The sequence below is a fragment of the Nanorana parkeri genome, unplaced genomic scaffold (genome assembly GCF_000935625.1).
Source record: "Nanorana parkeri isolate BGI_ZX_2015 unplaced genomic scaffold, ASM93562v1 scaffold287, whole genome shotgun sequence".
NCBI lineage: Eukaryota > Metazoa > Chordata > Amphibia > Anura > Dicroglossidae > Nanorana > Nanorana parkeri.
Genome location: NW_017306555.1, coordinates 352,069 through 362,621, shown reverse-complemented (window position 1 = coordinate 362,621; position 10,553 = coordinate 352,069). Strand labels below are relative to the sequence as shown.

Genomic DNA, 10,553 nt, shown 5'->3' with positions numbered 1-10,553 from the left:
CTGACTGACACCCACACTGACAGCTGCACTCAAAACTTCACCGAAGCTTGCCCCAGCACTCCCCACCACTGTACCAATGTGCACTTCAGTAATCTGAAATGGAAATGACATGTCCTTCGGCATTCAGCCTGTTCAGTAAATGGCACAGCTTTGCTAATTGCAATTTAAGGGAATCTAGATCCTTAACAGTTTTAACAGTTTTTTGTTGTTTATTTGTAAAGCTAGTCTCTAGTAGGAAAAAAACAATATTCTTTTCATTCCCTTCACTAAATCCCCAGCCAATATATTTGTTTAAAAAAATCTATAGGACCAAATACCTTACCTAAAACTACAGTCATGCGACAGGTTAAGTCCTTTGTTGCAAGAGTTCATCAACAGGTCGTCGCACGGCTCTAAAGCCCTCAAGTATAACATTACAATGAGAAGTGAAAACAAGAGGGCACAGATTTATGTATTTTGAGGCTTTTTAAAAAGTAAATTAAAACAGAGTGGGTGGGGTTGAAACTGGGTGCGTTTCTTTTTTTTTATACAACTGGGGTTGTTCTTGTCTAAATGATCTGTATCTAACTAATATCAGGTTTTGGGTAAAATTAGAAATAGATAAAAATGAAATACACATTTTCCTTCACTTTGTTATCTTCCTGTAAAATAACCTAATAGAAAGGAGGCAAACCCCAAAGAAACCTCTTTTTAGACCCACTGCCTCACAACAATATTCAGCAATTATCTGCACCACTAGGAGAATGGAGAGGGACCAGCATTGCTCCACCTTTTGGTCTATAACCATCTGCAGAGGGCAAAAGCTCGGTCTTTGCTTTGTTTCCTAAGAAGTGGTACACCCAAATTTGATTAAGAGATTCTGCTAAACATTGAAGACAGAAGATTCATGACTGAAGTATGACATTAGGCTTTGTTACACACGTGGCCTATAGATTTATCCAATCCCCTATTGACTGTTACCATTAAAAGGTGCCTGCATGGAGCAGTTTTATGTGCCCCCCCCATCCCCATCAAGCTCCCTGCCCTTTGTGTTGTCTCCAAACTGGTGGGAAAACCATACAAATTAATGTTAAGATAACAGCCCCGCACTAGAACTTGGACGTCTGCTAAGTAGCGAAGAAACAAAGATTTCACTGCATCTGTGATTGTTCACAAAGCAATAAAGCAAAGCGATACGAAGAAATTGCTTTTATTTTATATATAGCTTTAGAGCATCTCTTTGCTGCAGTGCAGAGGAGGTCAAAAGGGTGAGGGCTGACCAGGGCAGATTCCCAAGTTGCAGATAACAAGTAACTGGTCCCAGCTGTGTGTAATTCATCTTGTTAAACATCATTTGTTTACTATATACATAAGAATAAGGGAGTTTTGGCACGTCTGTATGGTTTGATAGCGCCATGAGAGAATGCGGTCCCTTTAAGGACTTAAGCCCTCAAGATGAACTCTTCAACATACCTCTATTTTTTTTCTTGGTTTAAGCCCGAGGACCTGAGAGAAATCAAAGACTGACAGCACACAGCTGTACCGAGGTCTATTTTTCCATGACCAAGAAAATTACAAAGGCAACAACATTTTCTTCCTGTGCAACTGGCAGCCAGTCCGACAGCGGCAGACCGGACAGTGCACAACTGCCCTGCCTACCCCCATTAGTCACAGACACTTAAGCATAACACATTCACCCAAAGGAAGCCCTTATCCCTCTCATTAGGCCCGCTGATTATATGACTCATTCGCCGGTTCAACAAAAATTCAAAGCACAAATCCGGGTGTTTACCAGTATTAGAATAATTTTTATATAAACAACACGTCCTGTACAGAATGTTACAGCCGTTTTCGCAACAGACCAAATCGTACAGTGGGAGATGGGAGTCTAATTAGAGATAAATAAAAACAATCAATTGAAAATCACTTTAAGAGACGCTCCGTGCGTTCATCCTTGGGCTTGGGATATTAGCAGCAATTAGAATTCGATTTACATGGCAGCTTGATGTTTAGAAATGGTGGGGTGCGTACAATGCTGGGCCAGAGCTTCATACAGAAGGATTCCTCAGGCTGGCTTCTTACAGGCACAGTAGCCAAATGGCCAAGAGTCACATTGTCCCGGAGCAATTCAGCCATACTTCAATTGCGCACGTCCCTTATGAGCGGACGTATTAATCCCTGCGCATCGGTTCTGCAATATTTCATTATTGCACAGGGTCTAATTGCTAGGCCTTGGGTGCAGGTGCTTGAAGGGTGTCTCAAAACATATTGGCTATCCAAATCTTTAATATACATTTTTTTATTTTGTTGGTATACTGGTGCTACCGTGAATCTTTTCCCACAATGAGGACAAGGTTGGGCACCAATAAATCTGTCGGAGGCACTTTATTCACAGTACGTTTGGTTCTTGCAGGGGACCAGCCAGCAACTGCAGCAGGGCACGGAAAGGGTTACCAGTACTGGGGCTGCTGTGTTTACTCATCGTCTGAGAATTCCAGATCCTGCACAATATCTTTTTCCCCCTTGGCTAGTTCCTTGAGATCAGCCTGCGAGAGGCGCTGCACCCCCTTATTATTTTTCTTCTCGTTCTTATTCTTGTGGGCTCCGGCTTCTCCCCCCTCCTCCGCGTCTTCATCCTGCGATTCCCCTGTGGGCGGAAGAGCAAATATAAATTCTGCTTTATCAGGAAGGAACAAGCCGGCCGAGGGTGGCTCATCACTAATTAATCTCGGCGCTCATTAATTTATCGCTGCTTGCTGCAGCATCCAGATAGAGGGGGCATTTGCCCAAACCGAGCTCTGCAGCCAGATGCGTCTACACGAGAGCCACCTTCTCATAACGCTGCGGAGGCTGCCCCTCAGTAACAGATTTAGTATATGGTCTGGGCTGGGAAGAATATATGAATAGCTAATGCTGGCTTTCCTACAACAGAGCTCAATAAAAAAAATAAAAAAAACGGCAGCTGCCAAATTCACATAAAAAGTCTGATATTGAATAGAATGCATGCTATGTAGCTTCATGTATGTGACCTTTCACCCTAACACATAGCTTGAGGTTTTGGAAAGGTTGTATGCACACTTCTCCATCGGCATGCAAGAATCATCCCCTATATTCATTCTGTATGGTCTCATTTAAAAAAAAGTTCTTCGTTTTCATAACGAAGGGTAATATTGTGGCGAACAGGCACCATATGATTAATCTTTCTGTTTCTACATAACCTCATGCGTGATGATTATATATGTTTTATAGAAGTTTTCTTTTTTTAAGCACTATAGCTTTACAGCATCGTCAACACGGAAGATAGAATTCATAGTGAAAAGGACTTAAGCATTTCCACTTTTATATAACGTGCGCGCCCCGACGAAGCGGGATCTCGCTGTAGTCCCCAGGAGGGAGCTGTCTGGAAGCGAGTACGAGCGGGCGGATGGATGAGTATAGGTCTATGTAAATGTGCACATGGAGGAGCCGTAGTGCATCGTGCCTGCCAGATCGAACTCTCCCTGTATCTGGTGATTAATGACACAAGGCCTGCAATAAAGCGTTCTGTCCCACACTGCCTCCACAGCTCATTACGGGCCAGCTGTACGGGATTAACCCTTCAATGTCTCATGCTTCCTCCGCTTTACACTTTAGTGGGATAAAAGCATCACGACAGCTGCCGCTATATAAAAATTGTGGAATTATAGCTTCCCTCGCTTGTGAGTCTCATGGTTTTCCACTGCAAGCTTATTTTATTGTTTGCAACTGGTGATCCTGCCATTATGAGCCCTCTCCGAAACATCCTGTCTTGGGAGACCAAAGGAGCAGCGTTGTCACCTTGCGACGCATGCTCTCCCTGCCGAATGAGCTCACATGTAGCATGCTGGAACATTCAGCTGGACTTCTACCTCTGGCCTCTTCACAGTCCACCCAAATCCCCCCTCCCCGAGGCAACTGATGTGTAGTCAATGACAAGCTGCCATCACCTAAGACAAACCAGAAAACAGCTTGAAGAGCCCGAGCACCATGCATGGCACAATCATGCAAACAGCTAAATGGGAGCTTTTAAAAATCCTTTTTTTTAAAAGTGCTATTTTATTGAATTAATGTTTATATGGGATTTGAAGTATACTTTTAACAATCACAAAACATCTCATAGCAGTGTTGCATCAAAATCTGATGTCCCATAAGGGACAAGCCGCACTTAGCAGGAAGATGATAGACGAAGAGGAATCACTGCATTAGAACTTCACTGTCTTTGTCTGTCTATACGCTAAATGATGAATAAAAAAAGTAAACCACGAGTCTACCTCCTTCATCAGGGAACCAACCAAATACATATATCTCAAAGTCTACACCATCTAGATATAATAATGTGAAGGCATGATTGCTGCAAAAGGATGTACCCCACTGCAATGGTACACTGTAACTTACCTTCCGAGTCACTGTCTTCATCATCTTCAACTTCATACCCCCCTTCTTCATCACTGCTCAGCTCAGAATTCTCATCAGAAGAGTCTTCCTCATTCTTGGATTTTGACTTTCCTGAACACAAAAGGGGCAAGTAAATTAAAAAGTACACAGCCACTGTATATGTAACATTGCACACAGGTTTTACAGGTGGTACCAGGCTGTGCTAATCGTTTAAAGCAGATTACTTAATACAGCTCAATGACACATACAGGCATTACATGCAAGTCTGCAAATACAACACTTATGTATTCCTTATGCCAGCTGTTCCCTGGGCACTATCCATGTACACCCAGGGGTTAAGTCAGTTCAAATTTCCTAGTTAATAAAATGGCAAGACATTGTATACCAAGTTAAAGGTACATAACAAAAATAATATATTACGCTGAGTCTTCCCATCATGGACTAGCCGTACCCAATCCATTTTTATGGTACTATGGTAATTTGAGAACCCACTTGTTAGCTTGTGCTCAAGGACATACACAACCAGACACACCCAACTGCAAGCTTCTTGCAGTCTTTCATATCCATGAAACCAAATGTATCAAAGTGTCAGAGCTAAGAATATTTTATGAAAGAATATGATACCTCAAAAAGAGAGATCACACAGCAGGAAACAGACACCCATCACACTGGTGAGGAGCTCTGTGAAATCTGGCTGCAGTGGATAAGCATTGATGTTACATACAAGTCATCCACATTTTGTTGGTGATCTGGTAACACAACTGCTTATAAACTTGTAATATAGGAGAGAGAACAGCCACTGCAGGCTCAGTTGTTGCACACATACAGAAAAACCAACGTATTAAAAGTATTAGAGTGTCAGATATACACCGGTCTTGGAAGACGACACATCAAGCAAAAGGGGGAAAAAAAGGAAAGACATCAGCTTCAGGACACAGAGCTATCCCTTTCACATGAGTTGCTCTATGAAACCTGGCAGCAATGGAGGATGGAAAATGTTAAAGGAGAACTATGAGGTGAGTGCTTTTCACTCACCTCATAGTTCTAGCCAACCTGTGACAATGAGACTGTCACAGGTCGGCAGAGTAGATCGAGAAGTGAGCGAACACATACCGGCGTTCGCTTACCTCTCGATCCTGTCACAGCTCTCTGCCTTGGCAGGGGCTGGATTCCCCCCTCCCCGCTCCGCCAGCGCTGACTGGCGGATCGGACTGGGGAGGGGGCGGGTACAGCTGGCTCTGCCTCTAGATAGGCTCTCAGCTGTCACTCACGCAGCTGGGCGGATCCAGAGATAATTGTCGGGATCCGCTTCAGCTGCGGCGTCTTAGTATACCGCGAGCAGTAGCTTGCGGTGTACTGTGGCGTCTCAGTATACCGCGAGCTGTAGCTCGCGGTATACTGAGCTTAGGGTGACGGGAGGACACTAGTTTGTGTCCTCCCGTTACACTAAGGAGAACTATGGGGAAAAGCCTTAACCCCATAGTTCTCCTTTAAATTAAGGTAAACTGTGTGGACTTTAGCACAGCCGCATTGTTTCCTAAACTGCATTAACCGTTTGCTTTTCCCGGTGTTTGAGACTACACTTTAAAAAGAAAAGATTTCTTAGCACCCCCTTAAAATGAGCATTTCCTAACTGATAATCAGTTATACTGTACTAAATGACAATCTGACCCCTTCATATTATAATTATTCTTAATTGCTTTTAAACATACCTTCTACCCACATGTATCTATGCAAAGATCGAAGAAAACCTAGAAAGAAGATGGCTCTGAAAAGCCTAACCAAGGGCCAATGATGAACATCAGATGAATAGACAGCTGAAGAGCCGTTAAGAGGAAGCCACCCAGAAAAACCGCATTGGGCCACCTTACAGTGGAGGGCGTCATCAGTATTTGTGGACTAGAGAGAATCTACAGAACTGGCTGCACTAGAAAACCTAAATCAGACACAATGGCAGATGTTGCAGGTTTACTTATACCACAAAGCTATAGAGGAGCAACTCCCTTATCTAGTAAATCTACATATCCCTTCTCCTTTGAGAAATGAAGCCCATTTCGGACAGGGCGCCTATTCTTATCCTTTCAGCACCTGCATATCCTCAACTGGTATAGTACCGATAAGGGACCGGTGCTATGCATATCATAACACAGCTTAGGAAACGAGAATACAAAAGCAAGTTAGGAGTATTGAATAAAGCAGTGCTAGAGAAAATGGCAAAGCATGACCTGTAGTAACCCACAGCAACCAATCATATGTCATGTTTCCAAGGTTCAGGCCATTAAAAATGAATTATGAATGGTGCCACTTCGTACATGACTCTCTAAGCCTGTAAAAGAGGAGGGCTACATTATAATGCATTAGTGAACCTCTGTTTAGGGCAGCAGGGCTTAAAGAGGCCCAACAATTCACAACATTTCAAACTGTAGCTGTATGCTTCCTGATGTTTTTGTTTTGTAGCCAGACTAGCTTTGGATAGGGGAAGGTGGGGATGGATCCAAGGGGCACAGAGATGGTGGGAAAAGAGTCAAACTGTTGCTGGTCTATCATAATGCCAACTAAATTTTTTTTCTCCAGCCTGGTGGTCAAAATTCAGTCCATAGCGTCAAGCTTATCTAAACAAAAATTTAATTTATTGCAGCTTATCAGTCCTTACAGTTGGCTGCATTTTTTTTTTAAGGCTTTTTTTCCTTTTTACGTTTACCTGGTGATCCGAGCAATACTACATTTCCTGTCCTAGTATGACAACGCTCACTCACCCTATTGTATCAGGACAAAAAAAAAAATAACAGGACAGAACTACAGGAAGCTTACCCTGTCCTAGCAGTTGAGAGCCCACCAATCCAAACCCAATGGAAAAGGACATTTAATACACGGGGTTTCTGACCCCCTCTTAACCCTTCTTAAGCTAGCCGAGGATGATGTGGACCTGTGGGCACCCACATGCGGGAGAGTGTGTAATGCTTGCAGTGACCTGACAGGAACACGAATCCAACGAAGTGCAATTGTCACGTCTGGATGACAGGAGGCGAGAATGTGGCTGAATGAGAGCGCAGCAACATGAAATACTCAGGAGACCAGGCAAGAAGCAGGAAATGAAAAGCACACGCAGAAAGGGATCAGATGGAGGAGTGACAGGAAAAAAAGAAAGAAAAAAGGAGACACGCACAATTCACAGTTTAAAATAAAAAAAAGGACAGGAAGGCTGAGGAAAGAATAGAGTTTAGAAGACACGAGGAAATAATACCACAGAGCACTTCTGGAGGTGACTGCGGGCAGAGTAACAAGCTAGGTCTCTAACGTCCATTAGAGGGCCGTCAGTAAGCGCTCGCTTGGTGCTCATTAGAGAGGTTCTCACGGATACTCCAGCTCCCCACTCCTCTCTGCTAATTACCTGACGAGGAGCACATCCGGCCCTGCTGGAAGAGCCATTAATAAGCCCTGGCTGCACGGCGTGCTCCGGCACAGATCTGTCACCGGCAACCTTCCAGCTAAATGTCCTCACTACTAGAGGGGGAAGATGTGTTGCGTTAGTGAGTCACGTATGGCTCCAGGCTCCGTACGTGAACCAAGTGATGAAAAATGATATCCAACCTATCTGTCCAGATCACATCTGTATTATGCAAGTCACAAAGCTGAAATCTATGGGATGTAGTAAAAATATTAGATTTTTACTATTTTTTAATACTAAACTAGTGTAAAGTCAGCAGTGCGGTGCAATTTTTCTTAAGATAACTAAAGTCAAACCTTTTTTTTTGGCTTTAGTTCTCTTTTTGGGTCACAGGAATATATTTACTAATGTACTCCTGTGACCCAAACTCGGCATATAGCGGGCAACTGCTCTCGATATGCTGAAAGCGCAGAGCCTCACTGCACCCAGGATAGACGCCAACAATATTGGCAGGATCCACCCTGCTGCCTGATTGACAGCTGGCTCTGCCTCTCTAGATCCAGAGGCCACCCCCCTCCCGTCTGACTATTGAATGAGTGCTGGAGGAACAGAGAGAAGGAGGAACCCCTGCAGGAAGCGGTGATTGACAATCATTGCACTCTACAGGTAGCAGACCGTGAGGCTGAACGATCAGCGGTTACACGATCGATGGGAACAGTACATTTTACTCTCCCAATACTTCTTTTATTTGTGGCACTAATCATGTGGCCTACTGTACATGGCTACAAAAACTTTTATTGTTAATTTTTAATACAAAAAGTTTTGTTTACCAAGCTGTTGAAGTAGTTATAGAAGGTAAAGCATTTATTGCATTGACAAAATAAATATCCCTTCTGGTTTTAGCAGAACTGCAGGCAAACTGCTAAATGCACAAAAGAAATACATATATGGAAGCCGTTTTACCTGCCGATGGATGTGCATTTATCCAGTTCCTACATTTACACAGCTCTGCCACACCACATAGAACTGTCTGGTAGAGGAGACCACCAACCGTTCTCTGCTGCAACTCAGTAACACTTACAGGTCCATTCTTTACCCCCAGGTCTGTGACTAGACAGTGAAGGAGAAGCAGCAACCCGATGAGCTCATCTGTTACTTTGCTCCCTCCTCATTTTTATTTTAGTTTTGGATAGAGTAGGGAAGCATTAGGACCCCTCAGGTTTTTTTTTTTTTTCGTTTTTTTTAATTACAGAGTCCGCCCACTGGGGAGACTTACCTTCTCGGTTTGTCCCAGTGACCGCTGGTACTAGGATTGAAAGTGAGGGCAAATCTAATACTTTGAGCTTCCACTGGAATAGGAATAAAGTGGGAATCATCAAATGGCATCACCTGTTCCAGCGACAACTGTCTAATAAGAAACAATTTCCCTCACGTACTATTGTCTCTTGAGATAGGAAGTGAGATGTCAAGTTCTCCCTAAAGGAATACAGACAGAGAAAAAAACCCAAACAACAAAACGAGTCAGACATTAACCATTTCCTACACTATCCAAAATCAAAACAACTTTGGCCTTAGATAGACCTTAAAGTGAAACACTGCTAAAAACAATGTAACCCCCAAAGAGAACCCAGGTACATCCCCGATAGCTGCCAAAACTTGCAATAAACACAACCCAACACTCGCCACACTGAGCTCTACTGTGGCCTGAGCTTCTGTGCAATCCTCACCTTTCAGGCATTAAAAAGCTGCCTATAATAAACCAACATATCTTCTTTGCAGCTTGCTCCGGCCTAGCCTTACTCAGACACATGCTTTAAATTACATCTCATCCCCCAGAGGAGCCATAAGCTACAAAGGGAAGGTCCACCTGCGGTCACAGAGGCCTGCGTGAGACCCACGGACTGAATTAGTACCAGATTTTTGGCAAGCAGGCGGAGGTTGCCGTGCGTGGGGGGCTGATATTTAGTCGTCAGAGGTCCCAGTTCTCAATCAATCCCACCAGATGGGAGAAGGAGACCCCCCACCCGCATCTCTGGAGAAAAACCTGCAGGCTTAACTCTTTTCTCAGGGAACGCTCGGGCTTATTCTTCAAAGTGGCGTAATTGTGCATTCTATTGGCAGAAATGCCAAACCTAACTGAGCGGCACAGGAAGGGGTGTATTAATGAACTGAACACCCCGCTGAGTGTGAACAAGTGACCTAGAAGGAGAACAGAGATGAGATAAGGGCAGAGGAAAGAACATTTTTTTAAAAACACCGATGTGGAAGCCGTGAGAGAACTCCCAGAAAAGACCGCATATAGCAAAAGCAAGAGCAGAAGCGCATGAAGACTGCGTCATATAGAAGCAAACAAAATCTCCCGAGGAAATAACTAAAAGCAAGCAACAGAATCATAGGAAAGACAAGGCACTGGATGGCGGAGGGGGGAGCCAGTCAAGATTACTTAATTCTGCCAGCGTCGTCAAGACTATGATGACGTAGACAGCTTATCAACGGATAAATGGAGATGAGCCGTCAGGGAGACTGGGCAATCATATCTATTAGCAGGCTCTGACATGGTTGCATCTTCACATATTAGTGTCACTCCAAAGACAGCTAGCGGCAGAGGTGTGCAGGCAAAGCCTAGACAGCAGCATGACTGAGTGCTTCTTTGCTCGGGGAACTATCCGAGGCTCTGACAAGCCAGGCACATAAATTGGCTCGGAAGAAACGAGAACAGAATTCTCAAGCAGTTACAGTGAAAGCAGGAAAGGGGTTAAAATGCATTTTTAAT

The 10,553-nt window shown here is 43.9% G+C and overlaps 1 protein-coding gene across 1 annotated transcript in view; it reads right to left on the bottom strand.

Moving 5' to 3' along the window:
* Positions 1–1,765: 1,765 nt before the first annotated feature.
* Positions 1,766–10,553, bottom strand: part of NOC2L (NOC2 like nucleolar associated transcriptional repressor) — a 97,443-nt gene continuing 88,655 nt past the window's right edge. The window contains exons 18-19 of the mRNA XM_018557516.1: positions 4,393–4,503; positions 1,766–2,626 (exon numbers count right to left, since the gene is read on the bottom strand). Of these exons, the coding sequence (XP_018413018.1) occupies positions 2,454–2,626; positions 4,393–4,503 (284 nt within the window). The 3' untranslated portion in view covers positions 1,766–2,453. The remainder of the gene's footprint in view (positions 2,627–4,392; positions 4,504–10,553) is intronic.